This window comes from Buteo buteo, chromosome 20, assembly GCF_964188355.1.
Source record: "Buteo buteo chromosome 20, bButBut1.hap1.1, whole genome shotgun sequence".
Lineage (NCBI taxonomy): Eukaryota > Metazoa > Chordata > Aves > Accipitriformes > Accipitridae > Buteo > Buteo buteo.
In genome coordinates, this window is record NC_134190.1 from 27,463,649 (window position 1) to 27,486,432 (window position 22,784).

A 22,784-nucleotide genomic window follows, 5' to 3' on the forward strand; every position below is an offset into this window, starting at 1 on the left:
TTAGCTTTTTCACATATTTTTCCTATCGTATCTTAATATAACCAAATGAATTTTCTGCATCATAATTTTTTATTTATATTGATTATCTCCTTTCCTCCTATTCTTATTTTTCTTTTTTGTTTTATTTCCAATTCCTAATTTTACTACACTGCAGAACTAGAATTGGCTTTTACCCAGAGCTTTCCCATCTTGATCGTGGAATCATGACTTTTTGCTTAATAGTTGATTCTTACAGTGCTTATACTTTTCATTTTCAGTCTTAATATTCTTTCCTTCCAGTAAATTGAATAACATTTTCTTCTTTCATGTGAAATAGTTTCCTGAAACAAGTGCACAGGAAGGAATCTTTTACTGGTTTATTTCCAGAAGATTTGATAGCATATCTGGTCATGCCTTGATTTTCTGAGTTTGCTGTAAGCCCTATTTATTGATTCAGGCTTTCAATTGCAGATGCATATGGGGGCTTGGGGTGGGGTTTTTTTGCTATTTTATGAGTTTTTCAAAAGCTTAATCTATAGTACGTTTTCCTAAGCCGTATGTGCCACCTTAATGTTCTTCTAATTCATGTCTGTGTTTAATGCAACAGTATTGTTGTTGTGTTCATGTTTTATAGCTTGCCGTTTCACAAAGAAAAGGGTAAAGTGCTGGATTTAACAACCATTACTAACATGCTATACTTTTGAAACTTTATGGGTTTTCAATTGATTTTTTTGACATGGACTTGCTTAGGAACAAACAGAAGATTAGTTTTATACCTTTATCTGTAGTCATACTGGATGTATTCACTGCAACAGATTGAAATACATTGTCACCAAGGAGGTGACTGGAGCACGCTTTTTGTGGTGCTTCATTCAGTTCCTACTGCTACCAGTAAAAGTCCTTGCCATTGGGTTTGAGCAGGCTCTTGATTAACAGGTTTTAGTTACCATAGCGCAGCTAGAAAAGTTGTTCAGTGCTGTGAGTGGAAAGCAAAATGCTTATTGCCTGCTGGCTATCTGAAGGAAGACAAGTTGTGTTTTCTTCTCATTACAGCATCCTTATGTTTGCAGATTTATGTAACATATTTGCTTTCCTCATTCATTAAGCACCAAATGGAAACAAATTTACCAATTACCGCCAATGTCAAATCAGTTTAATACCAACATGTAAAGTTGTATTTGTCTTGCTTTTATTACCACAGTATTCGGACAAGAGACAGGCCTACGTGCTAAGAGGTCCGTACCTATGCTTCAGAAACGTATTTGGTCATTTTTATTTCTCATACTTTGTTGCCTTCAAAGCATAAATGAGCTAGAATAAAGCTAAACAGAGGTTGAAAAATGGCAATCCAGGGCATAATCTCAGTAACATATTGAAAAAAGTATTGTCACCTGTCTGGTGAGCAGCATCATGGCTCTGCACGTCTCATGAAAATTGGCATTGACTTTTTCTTTGGACTGCCAGATTTATTAATATCATGTTTCCAGTGTGGTTTTTTTACCATCACGCTTGCTTATCTATATTTTTGTAGCTTTTTCTCATACATGTGCTTTCTGAATGAGTTCTCCCATGTTAGAGGTGCATGTCTTAGAATGTTAAACTATTATATTTGTATAGCTAAATGTAATCCTGCAAGTTTTACTAAAGTGGGCACATTTAGGTAGGAATAGCTCCGACTGCTCTCTGAGTGCTAGTTTTCCACTTGTCCTGGCATTACTTACGTAGCCACAGTCACTCTGTGCTGTCCATTTGCTCAGTTTACCTCTATGTTGCTAAGGTGTAATGCTTTTACTAAGTCTTGCACATTGCTTTTCTTCTTATTCCATTTTCTTTCTGCTGGCTATATAAAGCTGAAAATAATATTTTAATTGGTTATTGGCAGCCAAAGCAAGTTGAAAAATGTACACTAATTAGCTCTGGATCTTGGCTCATTCACGTGAATATAGACATGTTAGTCTCCCTAACACTTATAGGGTCAATATTTCTAATTCCACACTGGATATAGTGATGGGTAGAAGTGTTGTGCTCTACTGCATGGGATACAAATCTCATTTTCCAGGAAAAAAAATCCCACAAAACTTTCAGCCTCTGTTTTTTTTTTTAGGCTGACACTGTGTTTGTTTATTCATTAATTTAGACGTTTTACAGTTTGGGACAATAGCTTATGTTTTAATAGGCTGAAATGATGTCAGGATGAAAGTCCATAAAAAGACATTAATAAGTTGATAATCTGTCTCAGAATGCCACATCAGTGATAAATCTTCAGTAGCTATCTTATGATGAAGAATGCATAGAGATTGACGTGACACTGTGCTAAGTACTGACCCAACAACTAAAACTGTGAGACCAGACTGTCTGCTCAAATGTTCTGCAACACAGACTGCTTTTATTTGTAGAGCAAGGTGGGGCATTTATGTGCCACTCCTGTGAGTCTGATACCACGGAGTTAAGAAAACAGTTTATACCTGCTGAGGATGCAGTTCAGTTTCTCTGGAAGAGACGAGTTGTTCTGCTTCTCTAAGTGGAAGAAAAGATTTGCAACAGCAGTGAAGTTGTAGGTTTCTTTAACTTTGATATCTGGAGTGGAAGAAGCACAATCAATGATGGTTGATGGAAGCTTACATGCAATGAGATGAGGAGCAGACTGAGTATGTTCCCTGCTGAATGTTTCTGCGCAAGACATTTTGCAGATGTGAAGGTATTTTGTGTCCTTACAGAGAGAGTTTAGATGGGTTGGAAAGACTATAGGCATCGCTTCCTGACGTTTCAGTGAAAGTCTTTCAAGTCAATTTGCACGTACCTTGTGGGTGACGCTTTGTGTAAACCTTGTCCTGCAATGTTTGCTGTGTTTGCCCACGTCAGGTTTCTTCATGACTCAAACCCAAGTATTTTAGTTGTTTCTTTGTGGTGATTTATCTGTGCTAATAACAAATATTCTGTCTTTATTTTACTTCCTCATGAATTCTTGCCCTTAAGAGCCTGCTGCCTCTTGTGTTTTGAGTAACTCCCTTTAGCAAAATTCCTAGGAAAGTGACCTGATTCCTGTAAGTCCACAATTTAAGTGGACCATATATGTACCAGAGTCAATAAATAAATACACATAGCTGCACCCCAGAGTCCATAAATAAAGCTGGCTATGATAGTGGTTGTGTTTCTGAGATATATGCTTTGAAAAAGATATTTTTTGGTTTTTAGACACACTTTGGTTTTGTTCCTCCCCCCGCAACCCCTGCAGTCTCATTTTAAAAAATGAATAGAGATGTGAACTACAGGTCCTGACCGTCTGTGCCCATTGACAATGCCTCATACCACTTTGGAAAGAATTAGAACTAATATCTCAAAAAATATGGCCTAATTTTAATTTGGATTACACTGCTACTGGTTGCATGGATGTAATATTGCAGATCATTTGTGAATATTGCAAATATTTAAATTTAAATTTTAAATTTACTAATCTCTTTGTTATCAGTTTTTCTTACTTTCTGTGAATTTTTTGAAATCTTAGAAATTGACATTATGGATTTGTTATGAATAAATTAAAATTGAAGTAATTTATATTAATCTTTCAAAATTGTCTTCCTTTTAATTTTTATCTGGAAAACATAATTACTCTGTAGTGGCATTGGAAAATCAGAATTGCTTTAAGGTAAAAATTAGGCAGAAGATGATTGAAGAATATATATGTGACAATGTAGTAAAAAAAAAAAAGACATAATGAAAAGAAGAAAAAGAGGTGTGAGAAGACACTAAGAAAGAAAGAAAAAAAAAATTGGGCAAGAGGAATATGGGCATGGAACGTGGAAGAGCCTTACTGCAGACCTAGCATGAAAGCGAATCTGCACTAGAGAAGGATGTGCTGAAACCAGGTCAAAGACGGTGTGGTGTTTGCTCTTCTTTTTGAGGGTCCTGGGCTGATACCATGGTCGCTGCCAGCAGGGCGGGTTTATCAGCAGAGGTGTAAGGAGGCAGCTGCTTTAACCCGACGGGCAGCGTGCGCGGGGAGGAGCGGCGACAGCGTACAGCTATCGCACCAATGCCTGCTGAAGGAGGCGGTTCTGGTCCTGGCGGAGTGTCCGAACGCAGCGTTCCCCAGGTTTCAAGCAGTGCCTTTGCATCTCCTCCCAAGTTCTGTAGGTGCAGCGATACCGCTGTAGAGAAAAAGCGGAGTGAGAAATGCTTTTGTAAGAAGAGCATGGGCTTTTGAAAAATGCGCTCGGTTTGTGTGTAGCTCCTGCTGTACGTGGAGAAAAATCCTTGGGTTTCAAAGAAATTAGACCTGGTGTCAGGACTTCAATCAGAATTGTGAAAACTCTGTGGCTTCTACAGACGCTCCATCGTACTGGGCCCCTTTGCTTCAAACTTTACGTATCTGTGGCTGAGCTAATTGTGTAAGGGTCCCATCATTGTGGAGAGAAACGGGCAGCTTTAACCTGCCTGTCCTCCTCTTCTCATTTAGACATCTAACACTGGTCGCGCAAATCTGCCAAAGTACTGAGTGTTTCTTCTCATTGATTCTAAAGGAAGACTGGAGCAATGACTCAGATGTACATGTATACAGTATAAATACCTACTTTATTTATATGCAGCCAGTCCTTCAAGATGAAGATCAGTTTTAGACATTGCCTTAGTCTTTAGCCCAAAAGGCTGTGTGTTAAGACAGTCCCTGAAAGAATCGAGAGTCCTGACTACCAGTCACTTTTAAATTTTTACCTCTTTTATATTCATTAATTATGTTTTTATTTAAACACTAGTAACTTTTTTTTTTACTTAAACACTAATAACAATTAATTTTTATCTACTATTTTTTTTAACCCCAGAAACTACCTCTTCAGGTTGCAGCTTGAGGATCTCTCTCTAATACAGGTATGTTTTGTGTTTGTTTTCTTAGTTCCTCTGCATGATGTAGGTAAGCAGATGTTTTAAAGCAGTTAATCAACATATTCATAAGCTTCATAACTACAGATGAGTGTGCATCTGTTTTTGTCCTCTTTGTGGCCCCATATTATATAAGTCATATTACCCATTTTAATTCCAGGTTAGCCTTTGTCCCAGGCCATACAGACCTGATGCTACCTTCCTCTGCTGTCATTTTGTTAGAATGAATCTATAAAAAATGGAGGCTGGGAAGGAGGATCATGTTCTCTTATAAAAATGTTTCAATTTATGATTGTGCAGCTTCTGTATTCAAAATTTATTGTTATTATAGAGAATTTTTTTTTTATAATGATAAATACAAAATTTCATTTATACTTGCTAAAGTTAATTTAGGCAAATGAAACAGCAAATTTTCAAGGAAGAAATATAGTGTGAACACAGGTACCAAAGTCTCAGTTTTGTATATAGGCAGCTCTCTACTGTTTAAAACTTGTTAAGACCTCGGAAGGTGAAGCAAAGCCTTCTAGAGGCAGTTAGGCTTCATAGAAAGGTAAGTGAGAATCCCTGATCAATTTATTTTGCCCTGAACTTCATCTGACTTCCATATACCAGCAAACTCATCTTCCCTCAGTCTTCTGAGTGATGTTCCTTGCTTAGGTTTTGTTGGTTTTCTCTTTTGTTATTTTTAACCTTGGCATCATTTCTAACCTTCATTATTCTCCTGTTCTTGGCTCTAAGAGGTGTTTTAGTAAATTTAATTGAGTTGGCTAACTTGCTAAGGTGAAGAAATAGAAAATCACAATGAAATAGAAATGTATGGTTTTTCATAATCTTTTCATTTTTGCAATTTAAAATTAACTAGCTTTAGATTCAGTACTGTGCCTATTATTTCATGAATTAATACTATACAGTAGAATATGGAAAAGTAAAATGCATTCAGATAAGGCTGCCCTTGTGATTTGTAGAACACCTTGTGTATGCTTTAATTAGGCTTGCAGACTTCCCTTACCTTCCAAGACTATTAGAAACAAAATCTGAAGTTGGCTTATAATTAACCAAAATGGCAGTATTGATAAATATTCAATTTCGTTGCTAGTGCTTAAGGCTGTGACTCACCAGGCACTTTTAATATCCAGAATTCAGACTGTACTTTCACCTTATGTGACGTACTCAATATCCTGGCAAATAATTTCAGTTAAATCCTGAATGAAGGTTCTTGTTGAGAGGCTGCACTCAGAGGTCTCTGATGGTGCTGTTGTAGTTTATGCTGCTAATTCATAGATTGAAGTTCACAGCTTTCCTCTGTTAGGATAGGTATCAGTAGGCTGAACTTACTAATGAGGGAGAAATCTGTAGTTTACAGAGGTTTATAATTGTGCTGACTGACTCGAACAAAGACCCACCCCAATCAGAAAAAAAAAAAAAAAAAATGAAGACAGAAATCATGTTGTTGATGTGATACAAGGTTACTAGGTTTTGGGCTTATGAATGTGCAGAAGCCTTTAAACAGTCTTCTCAAGTTGACTTTTGGTAAAGTTTCTTATTCCATCTTCAATGCTATAGCACCACTGGTTTGCCTCTGTATCTTCAAACCTTCTTCCACAACCCTTTAGGGAGACTGTATTTCTAAATCAAACCCAAAGTATGTAACTTTTTTTTTTCTTTCACCAGCATATCTTTACTATCCCTACTCCAAGTATTCGGTTTTCCCCTTGTTTTCAGATCTACCGTTATGACTCCTTCCTATTTGTCCTTCACAGATCTTCTCTTCCTCTTCTTCCCCTCTGCTTCCCTTCTGGTTCTGTTAGAGTGCCCCAGGACACCCCTTATCCGAAAGATGTGTTTCCTTGGATATGCCAGTTATGGCAGCTCCAAATCAGCTGTGAGGTGGCTGGAGCCTTTGTTTTGATGCAAGTAAGCCAGGATGCAAGGTGAATTGTTTAGGACTGTCAAAACTCATTACACAACACACTCAGGTCATCTTGTACTCTGTTATGAAAGTACGAAGTTAGTCACTGATCTTGTAGTCATAAAAGTAGGTTTGGGAGAGTTCTCAAGAGGCCATTTAGTCCCTCCAGGTACCCCGGGGCAGGGGCAGGGGTCAGTGCTGCTCTCGCTACTGGTGGTTACTTGTCTGAACTCTTCTTCCAAGTCTTCAGCCATAATAAAGATGCACGGCTTTTCTCAGCCTTTGTTGGGAAATGTTAAGACACGAAGAGAGTCTCTGTCTCATGCTGGAAAGTGTGAAAGCTTTAGTAATGAAAGAGACAGTAACCATTCCTGTGGAAACCTGGAATTCAAACTTACCAGCTACCAACCTGAAACCCACTTAGAGCCAAGAGTGTATTTACCAAATGATTCACTGAGATTTACAGACCTTTCAGATAAGTTTTGTTGGAATGACAGAATCCTAGCTGCGATCCCAGTCATCCCAACATGTTGTATAGGATTACCTCAGGTGTAATCGAAGTAAACTTTGACTTCTGAAACTTTAGGGCATGTGATGTCTCTCTCATTCACATGGGGTGAAAGAAATATTTTGAATAGGATTAGTGGATATAAAGTTTTCCACGTTAGCAATTAAAAATTACAGTATTTTGAAGTTCCAGATCTTTCAAAACTGAAACTCTATTATGGTTGAGACAGGTAGGAATAAAAATGAGAAGCAAAGTAAAAGTTATATGAAATCCTTGCAAAACAGAATGATGGAATTTCACATGAGAAATAAAGCATAATGTGGTTTAACTCATTAATACTGTATGTGCTAGTTAGCATTTGTTTGCTGAGTGACTGAACACTTTGGCGCTTTATGTACAGACAGAAGAACTTTTCTTTTAGAATTTTTTTTTCTTCACACAGTTATAATAATAATAATAATAATGTAAAGAACAGGTTTAATTCTTCTACTTATGTTTCTCACTTTGATTTCTTTGTGTGAACCAGCCTTTGTAAAAACATGCAGATGTTTCACAAGCTAATAAACTGTTTTCTGGTCTGGAAGAAAAAGTCACATGGTGAAGTGCTAGATGGAAGAAGCTTTCAGTGTAGCACAATAACAATACCAAAGGGCTAGAAATAAGACAACCTATACACCTGTTGTGTAATTATTTTAGAAAATTGCTCAAGCTCTATCTTTGCTATTGTGTGTCTGAAGGAGGAGGAAAATTGCTGACTTTTCCTCATGCACAGCAGATACTTCCAGCATGGAAGCAAGGTTGATTCTTAACAATTTGCATCTTCCTTTTCTACAGTTTTCAATTAGACTTTTATAACTGTTTATTTTCTTTACATTGATGCTTTGATTTCTTTAGTTTGATTCATCAGTTTAATCTTTCTTCTAGTACTTTTCTATCTGGAAAATAAAGGGAATGCCTAAAACTTTATCTTGACCATTGATGCACTTCAGTTATATTTGTGTAAACAAGTTTCCTCATCTGTCATGCTTAAGTGTCTGTTGGAATGTGTCGTTAGTTTGTCCACACACTGCTATTATGAAGATAAAAGGCTTCCTGTTCCATGTAACAAACTGGAACAGTAAGGATCATTTAGTCATAGCAAAAGCATCTTTGCAAATCTTTTGTTTACAGCTTTCTGTAATTTTTGAATTACAGAATTACAGATTTTTGAAAAGACAGACATTTTATATATTATTATTTGGGAATATTATCAGACATTGCAATAGTATCAGGTATTGTTTTGTAATAGGAAAGTGCTCTAAAAAAGAATAAAGTAAAATAATGACTGCTTGTTTTCAAACTTGTGCAAAAATTACTGCGGACCAAAATATGTGTATGCCCTGTTTTCTACAAGTGTATGCCTGGAAAACAGTTTTGAAACACAAGATAAGCTTCCTTTAAAAAAAAAAAAAACAAACCAGACAGCCATTTGAAATGCATGTTCTTACAAAAGAAATGCAGAACAGAGATTCATGTACTAAAAGTGTACTGTTTCCATCAGTTTAATGAAAGTTAATCCCTTGTAAAAGTGAGGGTTAGAGTGCTACTAGATTGCATCAGACGGGATGTGTATCTAAACGTGAGCTAGGACTATGCAGTGAGACATCGTTGCCCATTGTGGGTACATCAAAGTTGTCATCCCACATGTCATGGTTCTGTGCTCTGTACTTTACAGGAAAAGCCCGTTGTTTGAGTAAGCAAGTTTCATATGATAGTGTCTGTAGCAAACCAGTATTTGGTGTGTCTCAGCAATTTCCTTTGTGTAGCAGAATAAAGAAGAATAAAACAAGTGAAAGCCTTTTAAGCTCTTGCCGGAGAAGCCTAAGAGTCAAATTGTTCAAAGCTGCCTGTTGGAACAATGCGTGCACAGCGATTACGGATTAGGAAAGCAGCACTCATTGGGCTGTGGTTGTAGAAGGACAAATATTTTATAACTCTTGCTACAGCAATAGTAGGCTCACAGACATAGAAGGCCTGACTCTGCATGATTTTGTTTTGTGAGTTTTGCTTTGCTATTGCTCACCTCAAGTAATAGTAGAATAATCCATAAAAGCATTGGCCAAGATGAAAGCTGGATTTCCTGAAAACTCTTTTATATTCCTTAAAATAGAAAAGCAGAAATCTAAATAGTAGTGTTGAAGTGAATAGATTTGTTTTCAAAAATGTTTTTTAAAAAAGATGATATCTAGCCAATGTCAGGATTAATAGTGGGGCTTTGACATCATGTAGAGGATGGCTCTAACAAGTGTCTGTTTTTCACCTTTTTTTTCCCTTCCCCTCCCCCCCCCCCCCCCCCCCCCAGTTCTTTGGAAAGAGAGCTTCTAAATTCAAACATTTGTTTGTGTCTACCTACATGACAAGTTTGCTGATGTATCTGTAAAGAGTGAAAAGCTCAAACATGCTGGCTTATAAATGTGTTTATGCCACAAATGCCATAAATATTTTTACAAGCCAGCATGTATCAGCTTTTCACAGACCTGATAGAATGTATGCATCTTTTCTTCATCCGTAAGACGAACTTCTTTACAAACTCACATTCTTAAGGCATCTACAGGACACATGCTTGAGTTTCCCTTCCTCTTCTCAATCTTCCATCTATGAAGCCTATTCTCAGTTTGAGATGCCCAGAAGGTTGAATATGATCCTATTCCACCTGCTCCTGTAGTTACATAGCTGTCTAGGGATTTTATTCTCATGCTGAATCTGCACATCTTTCAGTTAGAAATACACATACCTCAAAGTCCATTTTTAAAGGCGATTTTAGCCCCTAGTGTACCACAAGATTCAAATTAAATTCTTTATGCAGGCTAAGAAGGTTGGAGGTTCTTTTTCATGTGTTCTATTCAAATCTAAATTCTGGAATCTTGATTACTGGGAGGTTTATATGTAGCTATAGATATGTGTGTGTGTGTGTGTGTATACACCCCCCCCCCCATCCCCCCTTTAATGAGGCATTCAAGGAATTAAAGGCAAAATTGGATCTATGAATTGTATGAATTGTCAAGAAAAGGGGCTACTTTGGAGAATGAATTTTACCAGAGGGAATTCTTGCTGGTGTTTACGTGTGTCAGGAGTATCTGAAATACCTGTTACATATGATAGTTCACTTCTATAGGAGTCATTAATGGTTAGCTGGTAGGCTAAATAATGATTTGTGTAAATTGTAATATACTTTGAATATATACTTTGTGTTTATCTAGGTTAAACAAACAGGGACTCTGACTTAATGATTGAGGTTTTTTACCAATAAATTCATATGTATAACTTGAAAGACTTTTATAAATTTTTACCTTAATTGTAATACAGAATATGATTTTTTAACAACACTATATATTTTTTTTAAAGGAATCAAATATTTACCAGGATTGTAATCCTATTTTGAAAATAGCAATTGCTTGTTATTATTATAAACTGAGATCATATCATATCTTTTGTGGGAGGCTTTCATAACCTTAGTTTGTCTTTTTGGCTAAGGTGGTATTTGGCCCAATCTAGAGAGAATGGTGTTCCAGTAAAGGTGCAAATCACTCAGACTCTCCTTATGGTTCATTTTTGGGACAGTGCCCCAGGGTTCCCTTTGCTGTGAACAAAATGAAAGCTTGTAAGAAGTCATCATGTAGAATCAAAACTTTAATCTATGCTGATATTAAAAATTTCAGTTATAATCAACAACTTCAGAGATAAAGGTGAGGAAACTAAGCTTTAATCTTTTAATCGCCTTGATTTTTTTGAGTTGCCAAACAAATAGAACCCATTAAAAGGCAGCTTAATGTTTTTTTTCTAAAACTTTCATCCACTGTATTTCAGTCCTTTTATTTTTTGCATTGTATGTTACTTACAGTCACTAGTTGTGTAATGGATGTCTGATTTGTGAAATACATGAAAGAAACCTAATGAATCATAATTTTATTTTGGGGTGAAACTGCCTGTGCAGAAAAGGAGACGCAAGAAGAACTTTCTCTGATTTCACACTTGAAGGCATAAGGGAACTAACCTAGGGTTGTCCTTAACTTGTGACAGCCGTAGGTTGGCAATATTGAAATGCAAAGCAGAGTGAGATTTAACATTCTATTTGGGTCCCTAAGGGGGGGGAACAAACAAACAAAACAAATGGAAAAAACCCCCTCTGTTGGGTTCTCCTGTGCCTGGAATCTACAGAAGGGTGAGGAGAATAGAGAATATTCTTCCCTGTTACAGATGGTTTTTCCCCTTCTTTATGTGAAGGAGCATCAGCCACCAAAACATCACTTCTGCTTGAGCCCTTCACATTTGTGTCTGGGACGTGTGAATGAAAAATGGATAAGCAGAGTGAATAAGTTCTATGAAAGCTTGGAAGCAGAGGGAGCAGCTAGTGCTCATAAAACTTCCAAAGGAGACTGAGGTGAGCAAGTTGCAGAGTCACTGAAAGATGATAGAGCAAACTTCTGCTTGGGTGCTAGGGATGAGCAAAACTTGAGGAGGTATTTGAACTGTTACCTTTGTATAAGGTGGTGCTGAGAGCAGAGTTTAAAAAAAGAAAAGAAAAGGCAAAGCATGGTACATCTGTGTATCACAATGCCACTTATATACAATACCTCTTCCTCTTGTTGATACCTTTCTGATGGCAGACTGTTGGATTTTATTATACAGCAAGTCCACAAATAATTAAATTAGAGAATTGAGAATTTAAAGAAGAGTTAAGAAGTGTTTATGAAGCCAGAGCTAGTCCTTTGTGGCAGGTAGAGATGGACTTGGTGGCTGCTTTAAGTCCATTCCAGTTCTTTTTTCTGTGATACCATTAGTATTTTCATTATGTTTACTGCTTGCAAAACAATAATGTCTGACCAAACTTATAACTTGATTGAAGCCAGAAAAGGATGAATTCAACTAGCAGTGCATAATTTCACATATGTCTAACCTTTACCCAAATGATGTCTTCTACATGCAGCTGAAAGGGGCTTCCTCAAACTAGATAAAACATGCTAGGTCACACAAATCCTGATCTTCACTCTATACTGTATTTGTGGGGGGAATCAATTACCAGCAGACAGTGCTCTATTTCTGTTGAAGAAAATTTTGCTACTGAAACAACTGGTGTTCATAGATTCATCTACATACTAACACAGAAAATGGCTACTATTCTGAAACCATCTTTGGTCGTATTTGGCCAAGTACTGAACATTCTGAATGTTCTTTCTATGCATGGGATTTTTCACCTGCATACATGTAGTTACATATATTATGTTTGAGGTTTTTTTATGTGTGATGTTCTGAGTTCATATGCAGACCCCCAATACAAAACTACATAGAGGGCATATGAGGTGGCCAGTTGGATGTGTGACTCCTCTTCTGCTCATCTCTGCTTGTTATTCATTTACACTTGGCTTCTACATAATTGGAAAGTTTTACTCTCCAGAATCTGTAATTGACTACCCTTCAGTAGAGTTGAAATTTGTCACGTACATTTAGAAAGAGTCTAAGTGAAGCGAAAGAATATTGGCAAATTGGCAGGGCTTTGCTACTGCTCTGGCTTATCAGTATGTGTTAGTATTTTGGGAGATGGAGGAAAAGGGAAGAAAAAGAAAGCCAGGCAGAGACATTATCATTTTTCATTTATTTGCTGTATCTGTCATTGTTTTGTGCCAGTACTGAAATACAAGTGCAAGTGCATTTCTAGACAAATGAGTCTGAACACATCCATTTAGCTAGAGGAGCCTAGCTTTTTTATTTCTATTTTTTCTTTCTTACCTCTGCTTGTTAGGCTGCATTTGTTGTGTGTTTACCGTAATTTTCTGTTCCGGTTTCACAGTAAAGAAGAAAAATAGGTACTAAAATTTTTCAATTCCACTGGAGTAAAGCCCCACTTTTCTTTAGATATTAAACATTTGTGTTTTGTTTCTACGATAAAGGGGAAGCCTGGATCACCTGAATATATAATATGAGTGCATTTGCTTTCATGAGAAATAGAGGTGATATCAAAAGGTATGTGTGTACATTTTACAGCAGATATTTATGAAACAGCTGATGTGGATTTTATAGTGGTATAATTTAGCCCTTCATGTTAATTTTTTCCTGGTATGTATGGTGGTCAATCAGGCCGCATTACATGCATTAAAAGTAATTGTGGAAATGTCTCTTCCTAAGAAGGCAGCACTCATGTTTACATTTTCACAAACATGAGTATACTGATACAGCTCCACAAGCTGAATGACCAAGTAGCATCTGTTTGAAAAGAAATCAGGCTGGTCCTTTCTAAATATCTGGACTGTATAGGACCATGGCATACTTCAGCTAATTCTGGACTAAAGCAGTGTTCTGTGACAACAGGGCAATACTCGTGGAGGGACATGGGCTCTCCGTTGAGAATCAGCCTCTTTCTGTGTAGGCTCTATACTGAAAAGCTGCAGGAATGTTAGCAGACTGTGCAGAAAATACTAGTATGTAGACTGAAAGCAGATTGTCTTCATTCTTATATTGTCTTGCCCAGGTGGAGGTTCTGCCATAAGCAGTTGCTGATGGAGAGTTTCAGCTCTTTGGCACCTAGATGCTGCAGTGCTGAAGAATTTGGAAAAGAGGTGGAATATGCAGTATGCTTTGAAAGAGTTTATATCTGTAGTACAGTATCTGCAAACATGATTATTGATTTTTGCTTACAGTCACTGATATGGAACTTCATTGTCTGTTCTGGCCTGTAACAACTAATTTGAGTTCAGCCACAGTTTGTAACCCATGCATATTCAAAGAGTAGGCTTAAAGACTCATCTTCTCAGTCACAGGGAGGACTGTGTTTTCCTGTACTGCAGAGGTCCATTCAGCAGTTCTTCTAGGCTAATGGACATAGATGCTTTGGGGTAATTCTACATATAGGAGGTGAGTTCAGCTTACACCTGTATGTTAGTGGTCATCAGTACCTAGCATAAGGGCACTGTGTGGTCTGTAGTGTCTCTTGCCATTGCTTGTTGACCCATGAAATTAAAAAAAAAAACAAACCAATATTTAAACTGAGAATAAAAGAAAATGGTGGAGCAGCCTCGTGTCTCCTCGCCACTAGGCAGAAACATTTAAGATACACATCTCAACACTGAGCTCTAAGGAGCCTTTGACACAGTGCTGTTAAAGGATGCACCCAGCTGCTGAACTATAGGAGGAACTGGCTGTTTCCATAAGGCAAATGTTCTGCTCCCCTTCATCCCTAGGGAAGAGATGGGAAATTTTTCAAGGTCAGGAAACTAGTTTTTTTGCTATTGCGATTAAGGGAAATCAGGATTCTGAAATATCTAAGGAAACAAAGCAGCCATACTGAGGGTGAGAAACGTGGACACTTGTTGCTATAATCTAAGGAAAAGGAAAGATCTGAGGAACCTGCAACCAGAACGCTGGTGGGTGAGGAGCCCATGCAGGGGCGCAGGAGAGGGGGGGTCCTGCTCTCCTAAATGGTTCAGGGCACAAAGGGAGGGTCCGTGCCGCTTCCAGCGGGTTACTTGCCAGGTCAACGCTACCGAGCCCGATGTAAGATGTGGGTTGTTGCTCCTAAATGTTTGAGAGAGACACTGCTTAGTCATGGCACAGGAAGCTTGTCCTTATCTGAATTCAGAATAGATGACTGAAGTTGTTTTGAGTTTTATTCTGATAGCCTTATCCAATCTTTTGGGACACCTTTTGCCTTCATTTTGCCTATCCTTATTTTTCTACTGCCTTTTCCCTCCCCTGTTTTTAGTAGACCTTCTCTTCTCTTTTGGCATGTATTGCTTTACCCATCCCAGATGGTACCACAATATGATGCTTCTGTTGTCGAGTCTGGGAGCAATAAATCACGTCAAAATATGGAAATCAATTTATTTATTAAAATTGAAAATTAGATGTGCTTTGAAATATCTGGTGTTAGACATATATATGAGGCTTCCGTATAAAATTTTTGGTTCAGCTGTTATTTTGGATTTATTTGAAGACAGCCAAACTGAAAGCATGATTTATTTGAGTAATATACCAATGTCATAAACAGTTATGTTATTTCTCTTAATTTCTTTATGGGTAAGATTATGGCCTTTAGAGGGCAATTTGATATAATGAGCATTTGGGAATTACACTTGTTCTGTGGGGTCTAGACCTGCCTGCCCCATCGCAGTATTTTGAGGTGTCTGCCCTCAGAATGGAACTTGGAGTCCAAGGTTAGGTGCTTAGGCTCTCTCTCTGGTGCATGGGGCTAGCTATACACCCAGCCACCAGCTCTACTGACGTCCGAGTTCTGGGCTATCTGATCCCACTGAGGAGGAATGCTGAGAGCACAGGGAAGCATAAATGCCACCCCTTTTTTTGAGTTAGGCATCTGTATGGAATTTGACAACAGGGATTTTTTTCTACATCACCCATATGCAGCAGGCTTCCGTTGTGAGTAAATGGCATCTAAAATGTACGTTAAGCTCTTTCTGTCATGGTTTCTAAACTGAAATGCCAGTACAAAGTTGAAGACTGTGTGGCCACTGTTGTGCATTCTTAAGCCAGGCTTCATTGCTGACAATGTGGGTTGGTCTATTACAGAATTAACCTTGTTATAGGTTTATTTGCTCTATGTTTGTTCCCCCCCCCCCCCCCCCCCCCCGAGTTTAAAACTAGCTTCTCTAGTCAGTACTTCTGGATTTCATACTTGCTCTAGCGCCTGGAAAACTATTTATTTTCTTCCCCAAATCTGTAAAATAATTCCATGATGTGATGGTGCTTGGTATACTGATTTTCCAAACAAATGGACAAAATACCAAAAGAAAAAGAACAGATCATTACAAAGTTATGGGAAACTAGAAACTATAGGGTCTGTACTTGGTCCTGTTCATATAACTTGAGATATTTATGGTAATTTAGCTTGATATAAGTAATGACAACAATATGGTTCAAAGAAAACAAATTAATACAAAAGGAGTTTGGTTAGATGTTAATATTTATACCTGCAGTTGTGTATATATTCAATTTTGAAAAGTACTTCACTGATGAAAACATACTAATCTTTTTCCCAGGGTATAGCTACCATTGTAGTAATCAGAAATAGTAAGCCCCAAAACTGTTTGTGCTTTGGTTTAGGTTTTAAATTGACTGATTCCGTTAGGTTTATTAAAAGGCAAATGAAAGACCTGAGAAAATCTCAGAATTCCATATTTATGTGGGTACCTAGAGTAAAGCAACGTTAGGGAAATCAATTCTAGGAATAATCGGTAACTGGGACAGAAGCAAAACAAATTTCTGTTAATTATTAGTTAAATAACAACTTCATTGTTGCATTGAGTATTTTTATGTGGTACATGATTCATTACTTAATGCTTTACTCTCTAAATGAAACCTAAGGTGAATATGATTTCAGAATTTCAAAATCACCATGGAGATAAATTGATTTGTTAGTAAATATTTCTCATTGGGGGAAAAAAAAAAAAGTTGAGTTACTGTTTTGGATAAAATACAAATTTTTGTTATATTTTTATGACTTTCAGAGCTTTTAAATTGAGTACTTTGAATTAAACACTGTGTCTGGTACGTGCACTTCACATAGGTTTGTTAATTACATTTAAATATGAAGGAGAGAATTCATTCATTCTGAAGCCACATTGAGTGGAAAATGCGGTAGCTGCCCAGTATTTGTACGTGCCATTTTTTTTAGGATATCTGTCAGTGGAAATCCTGCTTGTAAGGGTTATAACCTTCAGCCCGTAAGATCTGAGTCTTTGCCTAGATATTTTGACGGTTCTGGGCGATGGTTCTGTGCCTCCTCATGTTCATCTCAGGGAGCAGAAATGATGAATGGTCAAACTGGTCCTTACTCTTTCCCCTGCCCTGTTACTATGAGGTGAAAACCTGGTGAGAGGAGAGACTTTGTGGGAAGTGGAACTGTGGAAGCTCATCTTCATGAATGTTCAGACTTTTGCACACATTTTAATTTCCATTGATGAGATGAAAGCTTCCTCAGTGAAACTCTTTTTGACTTCTAGATGCATGGTTATTTTTGTTTCGCCAGTAGAATTTTACATATTGGTTTGTCTGAATACGTGGGCAATTAACAAAAAAGGGAAGAAAATTCTGAATTAAGTTTTATACTGTCAAATACACACAAAACCTTTTGCAAGGGCATTTTTTCTTTCTTTAATTAGGCTAGGATTTATTAATGAAGCTTTTATAATATGTCAGGACAGGTCTGAAGAAAAAGTAATGCTGTAAGTTCATAGAAGATCAAAAATATGTCATCGTATATTTATGAAGACTGCTCTAGGCATGATTCCACAGTCTTTTCTCACATGGCTGTCAGTAGTGTTACTTGTAGAATATTGTGCTACTCAGCATGAGAAAATAAAGCTGAATTAGTTGTACTCAACAAAACTCTGCATATGCATTGACAAATAAAAGCTGAGTGGAGAATTTCACACGCTAATGTGTATGTAGACAAAATTCTCCGTAAGTTGACTTTATTTTTTACATGATGTGGTCCGTACTGATGAACAGGAAGTGAAGCAAAGGCATCAGGAGACCTGCACGGATGCACAAGTTGCTCCCAGCTAAAAACTCCAGCATGAAAAGGAAGCATGCAAGTGGTGGAAGCAGGGATAGGTGACCCAGGAGGAATATAGAGGCACTGTCCAAGCAGGCTGGGGTGGGATGAAGAAATCCAAGGTACCCGTGTAGTTGTATCTGGTGAGGGATGGGAAGAGCAACAAGAACATTATTTTTAAAGAAATGAATCGGGTAAGAACTGACTGCTGCCATGTTTCTCTTTAAGTTATATTCAGATTATATACTCTTTTAATACTCCAGCTATCCAGTAAAGGAGGCTGAGAAGGAAAGTGGAAACTTGGGAACTGATGGATTAAAAATCATGTCCAAATACTCTACAGAAGCAAGCTTGCTGTATAAACCAAGAATATTATTTCATTAAAATTTTGCAGTTTCATTGATTTTTCTTCTCCACACCCAGCTATGTCACATGAAAAAAAAGAGCTGCTTTCATTTTTAATTGGAGAGGGAAAAAAAAGTCAAGTCATTCTTATTTCTATAAAATTACATATAAAACTTATGAAGTTATTCATTATACAGTTGCATTCTAATGTAGGTGCACACTATCATAAGGGAATAAGGAATGATAAATCTACCCAGGCAAATGTTGAACAAATACTTGTGTTGTCATCACCAAATTTGCCAAAACTTCATTAACATCTGTGATCAAATAATGGGTAACATGATGAAAAGCTGGTTTCTAGAAGGTACATTCTCACTGGGACCTGCAAGCTGCAGAGACATATAACTAGACAGGATGGAACAGAGGAAAAGAATTAATTACTATGAATGAATCCCACCAGACTGAGGCACTGTAAATGCATTTTAGAATTGATGCGACGTACAAAACTCATGGACAGTGTGGTGCTATGGAAGGCCTGTGTTTGTTAATCACCCTTGTGTAGCGGGAAAGAAAATGCATCTTTTAGCCCGAGAACACAGCATTCTAGGGCAAATGCACCTTGCAGATGGAGTCAGGGAGATCACAGAAGGGAAAGTTCACTGTTTACCGCAAGAAGTAAGTAAAAATGTGTTATTTGTTTTTATCTGTGAAGAAGTAATATTTACTAGATTTTTCCAGAACAGCAGGTATATGTGCAGTACGGAACATAACAGATAGGATCTTGGAGTCCTTGCTTGGAGAACCAGCCATGCATAAACTCCCTGCTGCTTCCAAATAGCCAGCTAAAGGAAGAGTACCAGAAAGCTGGGGGTAACTTTTTCCAAAAAATGCACAGATTGAATCTGGTTTATGTAGCAAATCAGAATCAAATAGATGAAAGAGCTTTCATCAGCGTAGCCCAGAAAATGGAGTTCTGGAAGATAAAATCTGAGGAGAAAAGAGGATTAAAGCTAGTAGTTTCTTCAAGAAGAACATCTGGTCTGGCTGAATACATTGCACGGAAAGCAGCCCTTTAAAAACGGCCACAAAATGGCCACAACACTGGAGTATCTCTGGAAGCCAGCCAACATGAAAAAATGCGAGAGACAAAACCCACCCGATCACTATGGCAGAGAAGACTCATAAAGTGCCGGAGCAGGTTGGAGGCAGTGTAAGCGTACGCTGAGCAGACTGGAGGAGAAAGGCTAACGCTGTGTTTACCAGGCTGATATGCATATTTTGCAGCCAAAATTCTTACAGAACAGGTGGTTGAGACTCTCCAGATGCACATCTCTACAAAGATCTGCAAATGGCTGTGCAGATCCTGAGTGCAGTCATTCAAGTTTCCTGGCTGCAACATAGTCTGCCGAGAGCTGAAAAAAGCCCAGGGATTGTCTGAAGTTATTTACAACTCCTAAACCTGCAGTCAGGGCGGCACGTTGCGCCGTGCATCTGGGATGACAGAGCCCAACACCATCGCTCTGTTACCTGTAGCTGGCCTCTCAAAGGATGCAAGACTGTTGCAGACGGTGAAATCGAGTTCTTAAATAAAAATACCTTTAGTACCAAAAGTAGGAAAGGGAAAACTGAAACAAAGAGCATCTGAATTAAGTGATTCCCAAATTGCTCCTCCTGTAGGAAAACCACTGTGGATTTTGTCCCGTGTAATGGGCTTACAAGCTTGTGAGCCGTACTGTGCTTTTCTTCTGCAGGGCAGGATGTAGCAGACACGTATCGAACCCCATTTTTGGAAGTGTTGAATCCTTCTACATTGGAACCTATTTTGGGGTCATAACCCCAAAGCAAAATGTAACTAAAATAAAATGAAGTTAAGTTAATTGGAAGACTGCACTGTATCAAACAGTCTCATTCCCAGAAATACCCATGGTTCTGAGATAAAGCAGGATAGAGATGGCCAGGGAAAATATATAATGGATTAGAATACTAGAAGAGCTTAACTACTTTTCTATCTCATTCAGAGGTAGTTTGTCATGTCCCTGATAAACATTTTTGATTGTCTGTGTGAAGTGGAACATCTCAAAGAGGCAAGAGAGATCTGGAAAGTGAAATAGAGTTAATAGTCTTAACAGCGAACATACTGCCTTTGAGTGCAAGAGACTGGCTCGTGTCTGTCTTTGTCATCTGATTCACAGCATGGATTTGGACCTGTCTCTTCTGTAGCTTAATTGAGTTTCCTAAACAGTAGGATTCAGAAGACTCTCTGGTTTTTCTCATTTTGTAGATACTTAATTCAAGCTCCAAGAAGCTTTTCTAGTAAAGTTGTAGTGAAACTTGGAAAAGGTTTTGGGAACAGTGGTGATGGGTGGATTTTTTTTGTGCGTGTGTCAAATCAACACTTTCCACAGGCATCTTTGTTACTATTGTTGGAAAAGTCCTGGCCATATTTAATGTATTTGTGTGGTATAAGATTAGGGCTTTAGGAGAGAGGAAGCCTGCAGGACTTCTCAGATGTGCCAGGGTCATGCTTCTGGGGCCACAGGCCAGCGTGCTGTTAGTGCTGGCTTGTGTTGGTTATGACATAGCTGAAGTTTTGTAACTTTTCATTTAGTTTATGTCTATTGTGAATGATTGATAGATGAATACGTGGGTGGATTTGGATAACGCTGCTCTGCTACCCTCACAGTAGAGTGTAGACCTTGCTAGAAGCACTGCAGTGGTTGTGCACATATGTGGCATACCAGAGGTGCATTAATCTGGCTAGTGCCTGGATTGATGGCAGCGTTAGCTGTAGAAGCATGGGCTTCTGTACGGTCTGTGCACCAGACTTCCTAATACCATGGGACTGGAGTAGCAGATGTTTGTGTTAATTGAAGCATGTTGAGATATCCTTTATCTCACCTGCCTGTGGTATAGACATTGCTTTAAAATGCCTGTTGAACAGACAGTGTAATTACTGTGTGGAAGTTTATAAATACTGTAATTACTGATTCTGATGTTAATGCACTGTTATGATAGCTATGGGAATATTGGTTGAGTCCCTTTTCCTGATGGAATTTGTTTTCCCTCCTGTTTTGTTTTCAGAAGAGGAGGACAAAGGCAAATTCTGCAATACAGGCTTCAAAGCAGTCAGACCATATTTGGTGTAAGTTACATCAAAAAAAGGAGTATCTAAATCTACTTTTTCTCATCTTGGAAGTAAATAGACTGTTACAGGTTCCTATAGCAAGTTTTAGCGAAGTGGATTGAGGTTTTTTTGTATTTGTCATCTGCTCGACTAGCAGAGACCTCTGTGACATGCCTGAGACCATGAAGAGTGTTTAATTCTTCAGGATAGTGGAAAACAAGGCCCTCAGAGGGGGAATGTTTGGTTTCTCATATAAATTCTGCTACTGTTGCTGTCATCGCTACTAGGACAATTGGACTGCAAAAATAAGCTTCTCCTTGAAGAAATGACTTGGACAGTGGCAATGTGCACCATGTATGCATTATGCAGTGCAACCACTCTGCAAAGTTCTTGTAAAGATAAGCAAACAAAGATGCCACCCCTACAGACTCCATCTAGGATGTATTCTTCCCTTCCCGTGCCTTATTGCTAGCACCAATAGTGTATCAGGTTGAATTGTATGCTTGGTAATACTCAGAGAATCCTTCAAATAGCTTGTAAAAATGAGCTGACTGATTGGAAATCTGATGACTAATCCTGTTGGTAGACAAAGAGAAAGCAGAGCTGAGGTTGCTCCTTCATGGTGGTGTCAACTCTGCAGGACTGTCTGCTGTGAGAAGAATGAAAACCTACTAGTTTTGGAGAACAGATGGGGATCTAAATACACACGAGCAATTGATTTATCAACAGACTAATGCTGGGGGTAGGTTGCTGCTTTTAATAGGCATAGCTAGTTATGTCTTGACATGCTTTAGTATCTACCTAACGACTAGAAGAAATTTGCAGCACTTTTTCTTCTTTCAAGAGGCTTTTAGCATTATTTTACAGGACTTGAGGATCAATACTTACATGAATGGAAGCTTTTTAGCTGTCCCCATGGACAGCTATTACCTTTCAGAAGAGAAGGCAGGTAACATTGTTCATATGGGAGCATCCTCCACACGTAAGTCAGTGGCAAGCCTAAATGTTTCCTGTCTGTACAAATTCTATGTCTATTGTAAATTTTTACTTTATCCAGATGGAATGTATGAGACCTATAATCCCATTTCTGGAATGCTTATCACTCTTGCTAGTACAGGGCTTTTTAATATCATGGTAAATTTTGATGTAGTCTTATACAATGAATTTTAACAATATTGCTTTCCTGACTGTGCAAGCTTAAAATAATAATAATACTTATTGTTATTACTAAAAAATAAAAAAAAGGTACAATTTCTCTTCATGAAGTTCTCTCTAGAATGATTCTCGGCTTCTACATGTTCTTTTGTTATAAGACTAAGTTATTCGTCCAGTTCTAGTCTTGCCATTTTAAACTTCGAGACCATAGTCAGGACTTCAAGCAAGCATAGAGGATGTTTGTTCTGGGCTTAGGAGACAAACAGAGATCTTAGAAGTTTAACTCTTAAATAGATGAGCGAAAATGTAATACTGAGAAAAAACTTATTACTTACTGTACTGGTTG

General features: G+C 38.0%; 1 protein-coding gene across 2 annotated transcripts in view; it reads left to right on the top strand.

Moving 5' to 3' along the window:
- Nucleotides 1–22,784, top strand: part of SEMA5A (semaphorin 5A) — a 328,915-nt gene that overhangs the window by 129,971 nt on the left and 176,160 nt on the right. Inside the window, exon 5 of one of the 2 annotated variants that reach the window (XM_075052509.1) lies at nt 4,797–4,842. The exons of the other annotated variant lie outside the window; for it this stretch is intronic. Within the exon in view, the coding sequence (XP_074908610.1) occupies nt 4,797–4,842 (46 nt within the window). The remainder of the gene's footprint in view (nt 1–4,796; nt 4,843–22,784) is intronic. 2 annotated transcript variants of the gene reach the window in all.